Source organism: Corythoichthys intestinalis, chromosome 7 (assembly GCF_030265065.1).
Source record: "Corythoichthys intestinalis isolate RoL2023-P3 chromosome 7, ASM3026506v1, whole genome shotgun sequence".
NCBI classification, from domain to species: Eukaryota; Metazoa; Chordata; class Actinopteri; order Syngnathiformes; family Syngnathidae; genus Corythoichthys; species Corythoichthys intestinalis.
In genome coordinates this window covers 20087333-20103683 of record NC_080401.1, presented here as the reverse complement: position 1 = coordinate 20103683, position 16351 = coordinate 20087333, and the positions used below count along the sequence as shown (strand labels likewise).

The 16351-nt window shown below is 38.5% G+C and overlaps 1 protein-coding gene across 11 annotated transcripts in view; it reads right to left on the bottom strand.

The window, feature by feature from the left end:
* Positions 1 to 401: 401 nt before the first annotated feature.
* LOC130918544 (ephrin type-B receptor 3-like) overlaps positions 402 to 16351 on the bottom strand; it is a 76759-nt gene continuing 60809 nt past the window's right edge. For 3 of the 11 annotated variants that reach the window (XM_057840320.1, XM_057840323.1, XM_057840327.1), the window contains exons 13-16: positions 14595 to 14780; positions 14116 to 14315; positions 8048 to 8203; positions 405 to 5786 (exon numbers count right to left, since the gene is read on the bottom strand). In XM_057840320.1, coding sequence (XP_057696303.1) covers positions 5678 to 5786; positions 8048 to 8203; positions 14116 to 14315; positions 14595 to 14780 — 651 coding nt within the window. In that variant the 3' untranslated portion in view covers positions 405 to 5677. Of the gene's footprint in view, positions 5787 to 8047; positions 8204 to 14115; positions 14316 to 14594; positions 14781 to 16351 lie in introns of all 11 variants that reach the window. The other 8 variants (XM_057840324.1, XM_057840325.1, XM_057840329.1 and 5 more) reach the window with 6 other exon arrangements.

Here is a 16351-nt window from a genome sequence, read left to right as displayed (position 1 = left end):
AAAAAATCAGTTCAATTCAATCAGTTAATATAAACATATTTGATGTGAAAGATGTTATACAATGTATAAAGTAATAACGTGTAGAACACGAAAAGTAACGTGAGTTACTAACTCAATTACTTTTTGGGACAAGTAATTCGTAAATGTGACAATATATATATACAGTGGGGAGAACAGGTATTTGATACACAGTCAATGGGAAAACCCATTGGCAGTGTATCAAATACTTGTTCTCCCCACTGTGTGTATGTATATATATATATATATATATATATATATATATATATATATATATATATATATATATATATACATATATATATATATATATATATATATATTTTTTTTTTTTTTTTTAAGTAAAATTAACAACAATTGTAGTATATGCCGTCCAAATAGAGCTTCAACTCATGCAAAAAGTCAAAAGTGTTAAGTTTTTATTTCAACTCAAACCTTTGAAAAAGCATAAAGTAAATGACAAGTATCTTGCCTTTAGGCATACAGTAGGAAACGTGTGGATCATGTTTCTTAAGATAATATATATTGCACACTAATTTTTCGCTCAAGCATCAAACTAATGTCAATACTTTTCATAGAGAAACTTCATCTCTTGAACGCTTATACTCGTAATATATTCCATCTTCCCATGGTTTGTACCAAATATTTATAAAAAGTTTTATAAAGTTTAAAAAAAGACAAATGTCAAAATGGATTTACAAAGAACAAAATAGTTACAGCATATACAGTGTTTTTAAAACCAACAATTAAAGCAAAGACGGAGAAGAGGAAAATAGAAACGTTTGAGACACATTAACAGCATGTATTCAATAATATATGCTGTACATGACAAAAAGTAATGGGTATATTGCACTAGTAGAAATCTGAAATGATGCTATGGTGAAAATGCTGAATAATTATAAGGTATAAATGATCTGTATCACAAAAAGAGTTTCTAGTTTTTTTTCAGAAGCCAGGATGAAATTTAAAATGTATCTTCTGTCATGAACATTTTTAATATGCAGACCAACAAATCCAAATGATCTGTGGTGGAAGTAGAAGCATTTTACTATTATTAGTATTTTTGTTTACAGTATTTACTCTTCATCTTTCTGTGAATTCAAAACATTTGAGCTTGGAGGGAAGACAGCGAATGAACGAATGCCAGTGTGAGTTGTTATATGACTAATATGTGACATGGTCTGTCTACAGTACTGTTAAATATTGTATCCTGTTTTGTATACTGTATGTATGTCCATGACTATACTGATATGTTACTTTAGTCAATCAAAAACCTCACTCTTTGTTAAAAATGCCCTTTTAGATAACGCAGCTTCAAAATGAAGATGAACAACATCACATGCACAGTGAATCTGAAAATCTATATATTGTCACATTCTAAAACAATTGCCTGTCATATACTAGAAAAATGATTAAAATCGGTAGTAGATATCAAAATCAAAATATAAGAGGTTCCCCAAATAATTTCATCTGAAATGTGATTCAAAATGTGATGTCACTTCGAAACACTTTTATCACCAAAATAACATTACTGTGTGGTTAAAAGAAGGTCAACAGTTGACGGTAGTTTTAAAAATGTTCCCGATTGGTTTTCAGAGGGACTCAGCACAGGAGGGATGAATGTATGTTTGGCCACTAACATCACAATATTATATCAATATACTTTAATACCTACAAACGCTTAACTTGAAGAACACACAGTATGAAAGTTGACAACCCCGACTCCCCAAATAGTCTGTATGAAATTGATGCAATTATTTAGTAAGATGGAACCACCAGGTTTTCGTCGTGTGCATGCCAGCGTTTTTGATTTGTAGAAGAGCTAGCTGAGACAGGATGATTGCAGGCCAGACAGGAAATGAAGAGAGATAATGATAGGTCAGCCTGCCATATGTCTGTGTTCACTGTGTCCCAGCAAAGTCAGACCGGTTAGAAGCATTAATAGACCTGACAGACAAGACCAATTGGTTTCTCTTCTGAAAAGTCTAAATAATTTGATGAAGATCCTCTTGTGAGGAAGTTTACTGAACCATCTTGCTTGGAACTCTTTTCCGGCATAATAGATAAAATTTATATAGGTTCAACCTGTGAGTGTATTCAGTACAGTTTACATAAAATACATTGATTATGATTATTTGGAAAAGGTTAATTAAAAAGTATGCCAAGAGTTTTTCACACCACTCATTGCATTCAAACTGTCAGTTTATAATAATAACGTCGATTCAGAATCCCTGGGCCTGGTACACTCAAAGATTATTCAAATCCTAAAATAAATGTGTATCTGTTAGAGAATGCACACATAAAGAAAAAAATAATAATAATGTGGCTCAAAACAGTTTAGCTTGTACTGTGTGTGGTGTTTTTCAATGGTCACATAATTTAACATCCATTCTTTTCCAGATTATGTTCAACCATCAAACTGGAAGCAGAAATATCCCCTGATCTAGCAAATGCAGGTGGAATATAGAGTGGTATGAAAAAATATCTGAACCTTTTGGAATTTCTTACATTTCTGCATAAAATTACCATCAAATGTGATCTGATCTTTGTCAAAAATCACACAGATGAAGAAACAGTGCTTTAACTAAAACCACCCGAGCATTTATTGGTTTTCATATTTTAATGAGGATAGTATGCAAACAATGACAAAAGAGGGGAAAATAAGTAAGTGGACCATCACATTTAATATTTTGTGCCCCCCACTTTGGAAACAATAACATAACATAAATAAAAATAAAATAACGACCAGACGCTTCCTGTAGCTGTAAATCAGTCAAGCACATCGATCAGCACTAATCTTGGCCCATTCTTCTCTACAAATCTGCTGTAGTTCAGATAGGTTCCAGGGAAGTCTGGCATGAATCGCTGTCTTTTGGTCATGCAACAGCATCTCAATGGGGTTCTTCTGAAACCATTCTGAAGTTGATTTACTTCTGTGTTTTGGATCGTTGTCTTTTTGCAGCATCCATCCTTTTTTTTTAGCTTCAACTGTCAGACCGACAGCCTCAGGTTTTCCTGCAAAACATCCTGATAAACTTTTGAATTAATTCTTCCATTAATGATTCCAAGTTGTCCAGGCCCTGAGACAGCCCCAAATCATGATGCTTCCTCCACCATGCTTCACGATGCGGATGAGGTGTTCATGTTGGTGAGCTGTTCCATTTTTCCTCCACACATGACGTTGTGTGTTACTCCCAAACAATTCAACTTTGGTTTCATCAGTCCACAAAATGCTTTGTCAAAACTTCTGTGGAGTGTCCAAGTGCATTTTTGCAAACATTAAACAAGCAACAATGTTTTTTTTTTGTTTTTTTTTTGAAAAAGCAGTGGTTTCCTCTGCGGAGTCCTCCCAAGAACACCATTCTTGGTCATAGTTTTACATATAGTTGATGTGTGCACAGAGATATTGGACTGTGCCGGTGATTTCTTTAAGTCTTTGGCAGACACTCTAGGGTTCTGTTTTACCTCTTTGAGTATTCTGCGCTGAACTCTTGGCGTAATCTTTGGTGGACGGCCACTCCTTGGGAGAGAAGCAACAGTGCCAAACTCTCCATCTGTAGACAACTTCTCTGACTGTCGATTGATGAACATCCAGACTTTTAGAGATGGTTTTGCGTCCTTTCCCAGCTTAATACAAATCAACAATCTTTGATTGCAGGTCTTCAGACAGTTCTTTTGACCTAGCCATGATGCACATCACACAATTCTTCTCATCAAAACAATTCTGTGTGTTTTATAGTGGGCAGCGCAGCTTTTAACAACTCATCAGTGATTGGGCACACACCTGACTTAAAATGTTTGGTAAAAATTGGTTTCAATTGCTCTTCAAGTCCCGTCTGTCAATGTTTGTATGTTATCCTCGTTAAAATATGAAAACCTATAAATGTTTGGATGGTTTGAGTTAAAGCAGACACTGTTTTTTCATTGTTGTGATTTTGACAAAAAATATGATCACATTTGATGGTGATTTTATGCAAAATAGGCCTGCTTTCGAAATTACTTATTGTCTGGGGAAACCACTCACACAACATATTACATCGGGTAAAAAATATTTTGTTTTGGGGTCAAATCTGCTTCCTTGTCAAACAATCGTAGCTTGGGTCCAGTTCGCGTTCCCACACACATTATGCTTATTGGTTGTTTTTAATTGTCAGCCCTGTCCCGTTTTATTGAGGCAATTTCACTCTGAACAAAACTCAGAAACCAATAGAGCATATGAGTTTGGTGTTAGTAAGAAAAAAAAAATACAATGTTCAATGTAATGTATATGTCATTTATTTTGTTTAATCATCAATTCATCAGCTGAATCCTATTTATGTTTCCATGTGATTGTTTCAAGTCCACTTTCTCAAATGTTCTAATTATCCACCTGAGAAGTGGTGGTAGGGAAGTGTGGGAGAGGGGAAGGGGCACAAATAAATACATAGGGAAGGATGTCAACAAATTTAAACAATAATTTTGATTATTTCTGAATCCAAGTACTAGTAAGTAGAAAGTTGCCCACAATGGACTTCTCTCTTACCTTATATGCATATATAGGTCTTTCCAAAGTTGACTTTGTGATTCCATAAAAAAAGTATGTTTGTAATAGTTGTCCACAGAATGTAGCATAAATGTTCCAGATATAATTGCTCCTTGTCATGGTTCAGTTCATGCTTTAATTCTCCACAGTGGCAAATAGCAGAAGCTGTATTGTACAGTATAGTTGTGTGCAATGTGACACACCTGCACATCCAGACACACTTAATTACACACACACACGCCCGCACGCACCTATACAAACACACGCGCACGCACACTAAAAAGGCCTAGTGGTCTGTTCTGTTGCCACAGTCCTTGTGTCTCCATCTCTAGGCAAGTGTCCACTTGGGGTGTTTCAGTTTGACCAGCCATTTTGAAACCACAAACTCCCTAAAATGTAAGAAGTCAAAAACAAAATAACATGTTCGATGTGTACTCACAAAAAAATAACATTAAACATGAAACGGTTGATGATCCTGATATTATAAAAACCTTCCTTCAGGTCAGCAAGAGTCTATCTCCATGATTTTCCAGATATTTTACTTTAGTCCATCAAAGGACCTCACTCTTCTTCAGCAAGTGCCCTTTTAGATAACACACCTTCAATATGAAGATGGAGAACAAAACGTACACAGTGAAAAAACTTTAGGGAAAGAATTGTCCTCTGCCTCCTCTTAGTTTCTTTTCTGTTCCAGCATGTTCTTTATTTGCTCTTCGTTATGCCCAACAAAGCTGGGTTGTGGGGCTGAAGGGAGGGGCTCTCTCCATCAGGATCACTGTCACTATGACATTTCATTTACCAAAGCCAAGCATCCTTAAACACACGATCATGCAAAGTCAGCCTTCAGCAGAGCTGGTAAGGCTCAAATGGGATGGGTATACTGACCACTCTTTCAGACACACACAAATGGTTGAATTTTAAAAGCATACATGATGAATAACATAAAACGGGTAGTGGTATTGGTGAAAAACAGAAAGTAAACAAGTTTGAGGCACTGCAAGTCAGTTATGTAGTGTCTAATTGGCAGAGATGGGTCAGGCAGCTTGGATATTTCCAATGGCTCGACTGGGCACGGTTTCTCCCCCTTTTCTTCAAAATTGTTGTCTTACGACTGCACCACTCTGAAAGTGTCTTTCCTCACACCTGGACAGGAAGCGTTTGGTTCATCTGTAGTCTCATGTCCTGAATGCTACCTAGAATTTTCTTCTGGTGGCCAGCCAATGTAACCCCTATCCGCAGCAAGTCCCTGAATCGTAAAAAGAACAAAGAAGGCAGAAGTGAAAGTGAGTCCAGGTGTTCCTGCCATAAAAAAATTAAATCAAGCAAACATCACATTTCAAACGAGCAACGGTTATTTCAGGCTCAAGTAAACACAGGTAGGAACAATAATGATCTACTGGTCATCGCCCATAAAATGCCTCCCCCCAGTCTAAGGGTACGGCTACACGAGGACGGAAACATTTTTTGCCTTGTAATTTAGACAAGGTAATTTTTATGCCTGTCCGCATTAGGTTTAAGGTACATTTATAAATGCCACGCTCCTGCAAGAGACGCCTGCATTTGCGCAGACTACGCCTGCACACAAAAAATTATGTGATGTCATCGTCCACAGGTGTCACCTCTGAACTGGAAGCTTTTTGACGTTGTCTTCCCTGGACATATTTAAGCGTAAAATCACAAGCTTTTTCAGTTGTAAAAAGAGGAGCTGGAAAGTCGCTTCTGTACCATTTGCCTCCATTGTTTACAAAGCCGAAATGCGTAATGGCTATAGCGTGCTCCATGACGTCACTTCCATTGTATCCTGATATAATACGGATAGCTTGGCCATGCTAGGCAGTTTAGGCGCCATTCATGAAATTATGTTTCCCCCCCTCTAGCCCATGTAATAAAATCTTCAGACAAGAGGTACAGTAATGTAGCCGACATGCCGTATAGTCTAAGTACACGATTAAGGCCATTATTTGTCCTAGTGTAGACGTAGCCTAAGTCAACAAAAAGGGCAATGCGGGAATATGCTTGTGTAGCACGGCAGGTGAGAAAATGGGCACAAGTTATAAACTGTCAGAGGGTGAAAGCTAATGATTAAATAGCAATTGTGGCTTCTGATAGGCAGTTAACATGCCTGAAAGCTTCCTCTTTTTAAGGATAAAAGATGCTGTAAAATAAAAGTGAGTGCTCCCTTTGTTAAGAGGTAAAAAGTGTATGAAAATGCCCTGATTTGTTAAACTAATTTGTAGAAAAATAGCGCCAACAGAGAAATTAAAAGGAAAAAAATAAAATAAAAAAACAAGACCAAAAGCTATGGTTTACAACTGGGGAATCAAAAAAAGACACATTTCCATTTTGCATATATTTTAAATGGTTCACACCGTTTCTGTAAACGCAATAATTATCAATATACTGAACTTAGTTTCAAATCTATATCAAGCAAACTCCATTTTCTAGCATGGTAGAGTTTGCATGGGTTCTGAGAACAATTACTCTGTTTAACGTAACGTATAGACTTTTCCATGCAGGTAAATTCTCTCATTTAAAATACCTAGAAGAGTGCATCATCTTCATTACTTAAAAGGGTATAATCCAATCAATCTGCAGCAACCATTAATTTACTGTTTGGGTTCTGTCTTAGTCTGTCTCTTCTCCGTTCAATCACACACAAATAGTGGATAATCTAATATTACACTTAGATACCTAACACTGTGCTTGACTCAGGGTCATGCGGCTTTATCTTCTGTGTGAGACAATCGAGTACCCAAACATGCAAATGGGGTGCTACACACAACTATTCACACGACCGCTCGTCATCTCCAAACCTCGGTGTGGGCGTACCACTACAATTCGGCATAAATACATTAGGGTTTGTGTTTTTTCAAATATTTTCATCCCCATCAGCAAGGCGACAGACGATTAAATCATAATAAATGGGCACCATTAGAGGAATTACTGGCCATTTGGGGCAACAGAAAGCCACACTACACCACACCTGTCAGCCTGACCAAATTGAAACAAATTACCCCCACCTCCTGTGCCTATTACGCACCTAATGAGGAGGATTTATTTATCATTACAATCCTAATTCATTTACTTGATCATCACCAGCCTGCTATTTTCCTGGGTTCCATTACATAATTTACTGTTTGTAAACAGAGGAAAGCAGGTGAATTTTCAAGGTCAGCATCAGATGCGCTGCGAAAAATATCTAAAGACAATATGAATCAGAGTTCATTGGTGTAAGTTTTAAAAGCAAGATTCGTAATTCCTTCTGTGTTGCCGTGTACAACCTTTATTCCAATTATTGTTTGTGTTATTCATGTGTTTACCCTATTACTGCTTCTTCACATCATCACCACCTCATCATGTTTAATATAACCTTCAGTTGTTGTTTTTTTTGTGTGTCTGTGTTTTTTTTAATATAATTCTTGCACGATCAAGTCACATTCCACAAGTTTGTCTCTCAACCTCAGATCAATCGCTTTGAGCCTGATTAGCTGAAGTGACTCCACTCACTCTGCTGTCATCTGGGCAACCAGGTCAAAGGAAGCAAATCCGGCATTGATGAAATTGTCATGGTAGCGGCTCATCTTGATGGCGTCCAGCCAGTCTCCCACAGTGGTGAAAGTTGTATAGTCTGGCACGCAGCGGTCAAGCAAGGGTTGGGATACCCTGCGTGGTGGAAGGCAGGTAAGGAGGAGAGAGAAAGAGAGAGAGGGTTAAGGTGGTTACACCATTGCCTCTATTAGCCGAACCTAGCAACTCCAAAATTCCTCCCCACTGAGCGCCACCTCACCACCTCTCCTCCTCTCTCCTCTCCTCTCCTCTCCGCCACATGTATCGAGGTATGCATGTGTGTGGGGGGGTAGAGCTAGGTGGGTATCACTTTAATGAGTGGAGAGACTGGCTGGAGGTTTGGTTGGTGGTTGCTGGCGCTGCAACTGGTGAGTGAAGGTGTATGTTCACAAATTATATAATGTATATGTATAATGACAGTTGCAAGTATTTTTGGAATGGAAATACAAAAAAAGATTCAGAGAGTAGATCTGGAAGTTGGCCTTTGTCTTTTACATTAAATGCAAATAGGCTGGTCTATTGCTGTAACGATAAAGTCACAATATTGGCAGGACAACTGTTCCCCAATATATACAAAACAGTGAGATAGGAAGAGTTGTAAAAAATCCTGGATTTTCAGTCTGTGCAGAAAAATGTGAAACAGGAAGAAATCCTTTGGGTAAAGGCAAGATGAGAGTGATAAAAATCGAGGTGAATATGGAAAACCTTTAAGCAACAGCCTCAGAATCCCCCAAATAACACTTAGAATTCAAATGGTAAAGAACATTCGCAGTAACAACTTTAGACAACCTGTAAAAAACTTTATTTTGGAGATGTGCTGGTGATTATGCAGTAAATGATTTTTTCTGTTTTTGTTTGAGTGTAAAAGGAGAATTTAAAAAAACATTAAACGTACAAAATTGTTTATCGATATACCACACAATCACAAAAATGCACCAATAAAATGAAGGGTTTTCGGTATGTGTTGACAAGTCTCCTGAAAGAGCCTCTAAAGCCTGTAGTTATTCAAAACCTATTCCCCATTTTTTTTTTATTCATTCAGTCGTTCAACATTGTCCAACGGGCATAATACTCCCCACCCGCTGTCGGCTTTTAAAAGTAGATATTTTATCCGAAAAACAGTTGAACGAAGCTGTGGAAATTCAGCGAGTGCAACCACGGAGGAAAGGAAAGCACAAACGGGGTGGAGAGAAGAGGGGAACTCCTGGGAGATGAGGGTGTGTTAGGCCACACCACAATGGAGCAGTGTGGCTAAGCAAGCATTGAGTGGTGGCCGAGGACTCAGCATGCCAAGCCAGGCAAGCCAAGCGGATATAACCTGTCAATACTCAGCCGTTGGCCTCAGTCGTGTGTTTCCAAAAAAGTCTCTGACCACAGCAGTTCGCATAACTTCTACGACACCAGTACTACAGTTATTTTCCAACTTAAAGGTTGTAGTATTTTTCTCATGTACAGGGTCACCAAAAAACAGGCCCCAAATGTTGATAGGTGTAATTTCTTGACTTAAAAGAATAAAAAGAGACTTTTTTTTTTCAAATACGATGTACAGTGGTACCTCTACATACAAATTTAATTTGTTCCAGGACCAGGCTTGTACGTCGAAATGTTCAAGCGAGATTTTTCAATAAGAATACACTATGATTTGATTATTTTTTTCCACAGCCCAAAAACATACGCTAAATCCTAAATGAATACTGCCGGTACAATTACAAATCGCAATTACAAATAGCAAAACAAATAAGTTATAAATACAAATCGGATTAATAATAATCATAATAATGATAACGCAACGAATCGGGTTCTAATGTAGCAGTTGTGTTTTGCATGCTGTTCCTGAACGTACCGTGTGACTGACGACATAGTTAGAGAGGTGGAGAAGAGTTTTTACTTTTTTTATTTTTTTTATTTTGTTGTTGTTAGAGTCAGGTACGGCAGACACTCGCTGTGTTGTGTTGCACAAGTTCTGAAATAAATGATTAAAAACCTGATGAAACTGGCGATTTCTTTGCCGATGTTACAATAATAATAATCGTCACCTTAATTTACAAAGACTGGCGAACAGAGGTCAGAGGAGGACCATCGAGATCGTAGACATATTCCGGTCGCATTGTCGAGCCAGTTCACTGTCGCGCACAACATCCTCATATTTTTTCATCATTTCCATCTTAATTTCTATTGCAAGCGTCACCTTTTTCTTTGTTTCACCACCTGCACTAACCCTTGGGACCCATGTTGATTTGTGTAACATGAAAATCCGCCACGCAAAAAAAATTAAAAAACAAAACTGTCAGAAATCGTCGTGTCGTGTATTTCAAGCATGTTGTCATATGTCAAGACAATTGACGAGTCAAACTTTTTGTTGGATGTCGAAAGGATCGTATGTTGCTGCGATCGTATGTTGAGGTACCACTGTATGATATTCTGAGAAAACTACAATCAAGTAGTCATAGCTACAGTCCCTTTTTATTCCGAAAAAAACATCAAGAAATGACGCCTAACTAAATTTGGGGCCTGTTTGGATGACATTGTATTTATGTTTCTCTACTGAGGACAGATAGCCTCTGTTATAAACTACAAAACAACACAACCAGATGTTGCTGGATACAAAAGGAATGGAGCCACTGTCGGCAACAGCACATGCCTCAAATGACATGCGGCGTGTGTTGATGTCATCGCAGCAAGACAGTTCCACTTTGGAGACTGCAATCGAAAACTTGGTTCCTTGCTTTCTGGATTCACCTTCTCTGTCAAAACGCGAGGCCAATCAACAATATATTCTTTGCGGATTGCTCTTATGTAAACAGCTCCTTGGTCTCAGATTGTGTAGTCTTAGGCACAACACTAATCTTTACTGTAAAAATGATGGGCTTTTAGGCAACCAATCGTTGAAGTGTTGTTTTCTATGAAGTGTTCTATTCGTGTATTGTTTAGCTTAATCCTTACATATTCCACCACGTGACAAAGAAAATCTCCTTTTTAAAGAACAATTCCTGGTCATTTTGCTGATCACTGCCCCAGATAGAGAGCCCACCTTGGAAGTTTAATAAAACTGTAGCAGCTCAGAGAAAAGTGGAGAGGATGAAAACGAAGCGGGAGATGAGAGTTTGAGGCAGCAGTGTTGAGGGAAAGCATTTGGAAGGACTAAGACCTGGGAGCAGTCAAAGAGAATGAATGCTACTGTCTCCCCTCCTTTCTGCTCTGTTGATCCCTGTCATCCTTTTTGATGGCATTAGATTCATTAACAATTAAAAGGGGAATGAAGAACGGTGGGGGGAAAAAAAGAACAGGCAGAGAACTGGGGCTAATAACTGATACAGAGGCTCCATTGAGTGGTGTAGATTGAGTGATTTTTAATATGAACTATGCTTCAGTGCTCAAGGCCCCGGGCTGTCATTAAAGCCAGACCAGTGCTCTTTTTAATGGGATATTGTTGGTGTGCCTTCACTAAGGTAAGCTTCAAAAAGATCCAGAATGTTGCTGGTTGGATGTACGTGGCCAATAGGAGCACAGTAAGAATGCAAGCTAATGTCTGAGTCTCTTCGATGGTAATGGCACTAGCAACAACTAAAATGTCTAGACCTGCTGCAGGTTTTCTAAACTTTAGGTCATTATTTTTTTGAGACTGCAAATGAGTGGGTGTTTGGCATTTCTGTTCATAACTCATCAGAGAAAAGCTAGAGTTGAAAGAAAAATCCATAAATCACCAAATGCCATGGGTGCTATAAGACTAGTATCACAAGTACTTTTGCTCATTACACTGACCACCTATGGTGCTGTCTATAATGATGTCAAACTAGTTAATCTTACATAATTCAAAAAAACTTTATGGCAAACTATTGTTTGGTAGCCCCCAGCTAGCCTTCAATGCCAAACAGGACGACCAGCTCTCCCTATCGCAGATTTGTCGGCAGGAGGCCATCTCTCTGCTGGCCCTTTTAAATCTTGTTAGTGGCTAATTAAAAGGCGCTCCCATCTTTTTTTGCATCGCCTTAATCGAGCTAATTAACCACAAGCTTAATCTTCTAAGAACGGCACTACAGTGGCCAACCGAGACCCAAGTTTCCCCCATGAGCACAACCCAGGATTGTCTGCAGACCTCCCTCAGGACAAAAAGACCCTGATGCAGGGACACATACTAGTAGGTAGGTCATCCTCTCCTTCTTCCCAATCACTCAAACTCTGCCACTTTATATCCTTCAAACTCTTTCCAAGAAACATCTTGTGGATAACGCCGGTGGTACTGAACGTACATATAGCATAAGTGAGCTCCTTGTTTGTACGTATATCTCTTATCTGACGAATTTAGGTACACATATTATCCTAAGATTATACATGCATATATACACTGCTGGCCAAAAGTATTGGCACCACTGCAATACTGTCAGGTAATGCTCAATTTCTCCCAGAAAATGATTGCAATTACAAATGCTTTGGTAGTAATATTTTCATTTATTTTGCTTGCAATGAAAAAACACAAACGAGAATGGAAAAAAAAAAATCTTCTTTGGCCAACTGCTCCAGGTCTCTGAGATTTGAAGGGTGTCTTCTCCAAACTACCATTTTCAGATATATCCATGTTGTTCTATGGGATTCAGGTCTGGACTCATTGCTGGCCGCTTTAGTGGTCTCTAGTGCTTTCTCTCAAACCATTTTCTAGTGCTTTTTAAAGTGTGTTGTGGGTCATTGTCCTGCTGGAAGACCCATGACGTCTGAGGGAGACCCAGCTTTCTCACACAGGGCCCTACATTATGCTGCAAAATTGTTGGTAGTCTTCAGAGTTCATAATGCCATGCACACGGCCAAGCAGTCCAGTGCCAGAGGTAGCAAAGCAACCCCAAAACATCAGGGAACCTCTGCCATGTTTGACTGTGGGACTGTGTTATTTTCTTTGAAGGCCTTGTTTTTTTTCCTGTAAACTCAATACCTTTTCCCAAAAAGCTCTACTTTTGTCTCATCTGACCTGAAAACATTCTTCCAAATGGTTTTTGGCTTTCTCAGGTAAGTTTGGGCGAACTCCAGCCTGGCTTTTTTATGTCTCTGGGTTAGAAGTGGGGTCTTCCTCGGTATCCTACCATAGAGTGCCTTCTCATTCAGACGCCGACGGATAGTACGGGTTGACCCTGTTGTACCCTCGGACTGCAGGACAGCTTGAACTTGTTTGGATGTTAGTTGAGGTTCTTTAGCCACCATCCGCACAATCTTTCGTTGAAATCTCTCGTCAATATTTATTTTCCGTCCACATCTATGGAGGTTAGCCACAGTTCCATGGGCTTTACACTTATTGATTACACTGCGCACGGTAAACAAGGGAACATTAAGGTCTTTGGAGATGGACTTGTGGCTTTGAGATTGCCCATGCTTCCTCACAATTTTGCTTCTCAAGTCCTCATACAGTTCTTTGGTCTTCTTTCTTTTCTTCATGCTCAATGTGGTACACACAAGGACACAGGACAGGGGTTGAGTCAACTTTAATCCATTTTTACTGGCTGCAAGTCTGATTTAGTTATTGCCACCACCTGTTATGTGCCATAGGTAAGTAACAGGCGCTGTTAATTACACAAATTAGAGAAGCATTACATGATTTTTCAAAGGGTGTCAGTACTTTTGTCTGGCCCATTTTTAGAGTTTTGTGTAAAATGATCATGATTCAAGTTTTGTTTCCATTCTCTTTCTTGTATTTTCAGTGCAAGTAAAAATAAATGAAGATAATACTACCAAAGCATTTGTATTGCAATCATTTTCTGGGAGAAATTGAGCATCATCTGACAGAATTGCAGGGTTGCCCATACTTTTGGCCAGCAGTGTATAGTGGAAAAGAGTGTTTGAACAATAGGATTAACTATTGAGGTAGCTGTGGATTATTCATGCATCAGTAGTAAATAAATATCTTAGTTGCATGACTAAAACAATGATGTCAGCATAGTCTGACGCAGAAATAAGCTAAGATTCAAAGGGATTTATCAAAGCAAACATTCATTGGTGCTATTTCCACCAATCCTCCTACTCACCCAGTAGACTGTGTGCTGTTAGTGACAACTTTCAAACTGGCAGCATTGCGGATTAGTTTATCCAGGGTAGCAACAATTTGGGTGAATTTGGGCCGCAAGTTGCGCTCTTTCACCCAACAGTCTAACATGAGCTGGTGTAGTGCTGTGGGGCAGTCCATTGGTGGGGGCAGTCGATAGTCCTGCTCCACTGCATTTATAACCTGTGGAATGAGGAAGAAGAAACAACAATAAACAACAGTAAAAAGCCAAAATATAAATTAAAATTAGTTTAATGGAGAAAAAAAAACAACAACAAAAAACAATCAGGGAAAGGCTTTTCGTTGTAGAATGGTTGTAGAAAAAAGGCAGACAAGCCAGAATGGCGGGACAGAAAGCAAATTAAGTTGTCCAAGTATGCAATGCCAATTCATATAAACAGAAACCTTAGACAATGTACTGTAGGCGACTGTTAATCGGCGCATGTCACTTTATGGGCTTACATCTTGATTGCTCATGTCCCAATACGGCCGCTCTCCATATGACATTACTTCCCACATGACAATGCCGTAGCTCCACACGTCACTTGCTGAGGTGAACTTCCTGTAGGCAATTGCCTCTGGTGCAGTCCATCGAATAGGGATCTTCCCTCCCTGTGGATATGCGAATGAGTAGGTGAGCATGAAATACTGGAGGGATGGAGCACAAACACAGAGTCACACACATACAAGAGGAAAAAAGAAGGTGAGATAAATGCATTTTGAGGGAACATTTATGCACAAACAAGGGTGCAGGACGCACAACACACAAGGTTAGTACCATGGCTACAAAACAATGACATAGAAACACATGAAATATAGATAACAACCCGGCATGTTCTCCAAATGTATTTGTGTTGGCAAATAATATTTACTGACAAGCTGAACATGAAAGCGTTTTTACTGCTATTGTTAAATGTATTGCAAATGCGTGAGTATGTTTAGTCAATAAAAACAAAAAACAATCTATTCATTGTCTAAAGTAGAAGTTACTGTTGCTGTGATTAGACAGGTTACACTTGGGGATACTTGAGAAACAAATATTGTGGAATTTATTGAAGAGTGGGTTGCCACTAGAGCTGGGAATCTTTGGTCACCTGACGATTCGATCACGATTACGATTCAGAGGCTCTGATTCGATTATAAAACGATTATTGATGCACCCCTCTCCTTTTTTTTATTTTTTTAAATTTTATTTTTATTTTTATTATTATTTTTTTTAATGTTTTGTACATTAGTTCCAAAATTGTTCAAAAATCCTCTAAGGCTAAACCAAACTACTATTTAAGTATCAAGTTAACATATAACAGTAAAAAAATATACAAAAATAACAGTAAATAAAAAACTCCAGTCCCCATTCTGTATCAGCAGCTTTAAACTACATTCAATTAATCTAATGTTGTGAATCAACTGTTACAGTTGTTAAAATTGCTCCCGTTATTCCATAATTTCCCTTCTGTCTACTTTTGTCAAAGTTTTAAAACTATTTCATCATTTAAAAATAGATTCAAGACAAGATTCTGCCGATTTAGGAATATTTTAGATAAACAGTTAATTAGGTTCGCCACAACAGAGCCTTCTAGAGAGGTCTACTGCTTTAAGATGGCGGATGTTTACTTACGCCGGAAAGTCTATCATTTCGCATCTCTGTTCAATAATACAACTTCTAACACCGACGTCGTCTGTCATTTTGCATCTAGTTCTACATACAGTATATATGATATCTACTGTAGCCGTATGTTTGTAGCAACTAGCAACCGGGCATTGTTTGTAGCGGCTGTCAGCCGCAGTCAGGTATGATTGTTTTTTTTTTTTATCTAGTGGCATGAGTTGAACATGATATTAACTCTCGGTCCGTTCCTCATTGCGTCCTAAAGACCGCGCTGACTGTGTTTTACTTCCGCTTAACCTGGTATAATTCAATAATCGGAATTTGGATATTTGTGAATCGTTCTCGAATCTTCCACGGCCAAATCGCGAATAATCTAAGAATCGGAAATTTCCCACGCCTCTAGTTGCCACATGTAAAAATGACATGTTACAATAAGATATAATCTAATATAGAGTAGTGTACACAACACTGGACGATAAGTATGGTTTTCTCAGAAACTAGCGAGAAAATATTACTACTTCTTGTGATTCTACTGTCCAAATTGAGATCAAAGACCCTTCCTTATATCCCTTAGAAGAAAGACATGTTTGGGTTTTGAAATGGGAGTAGA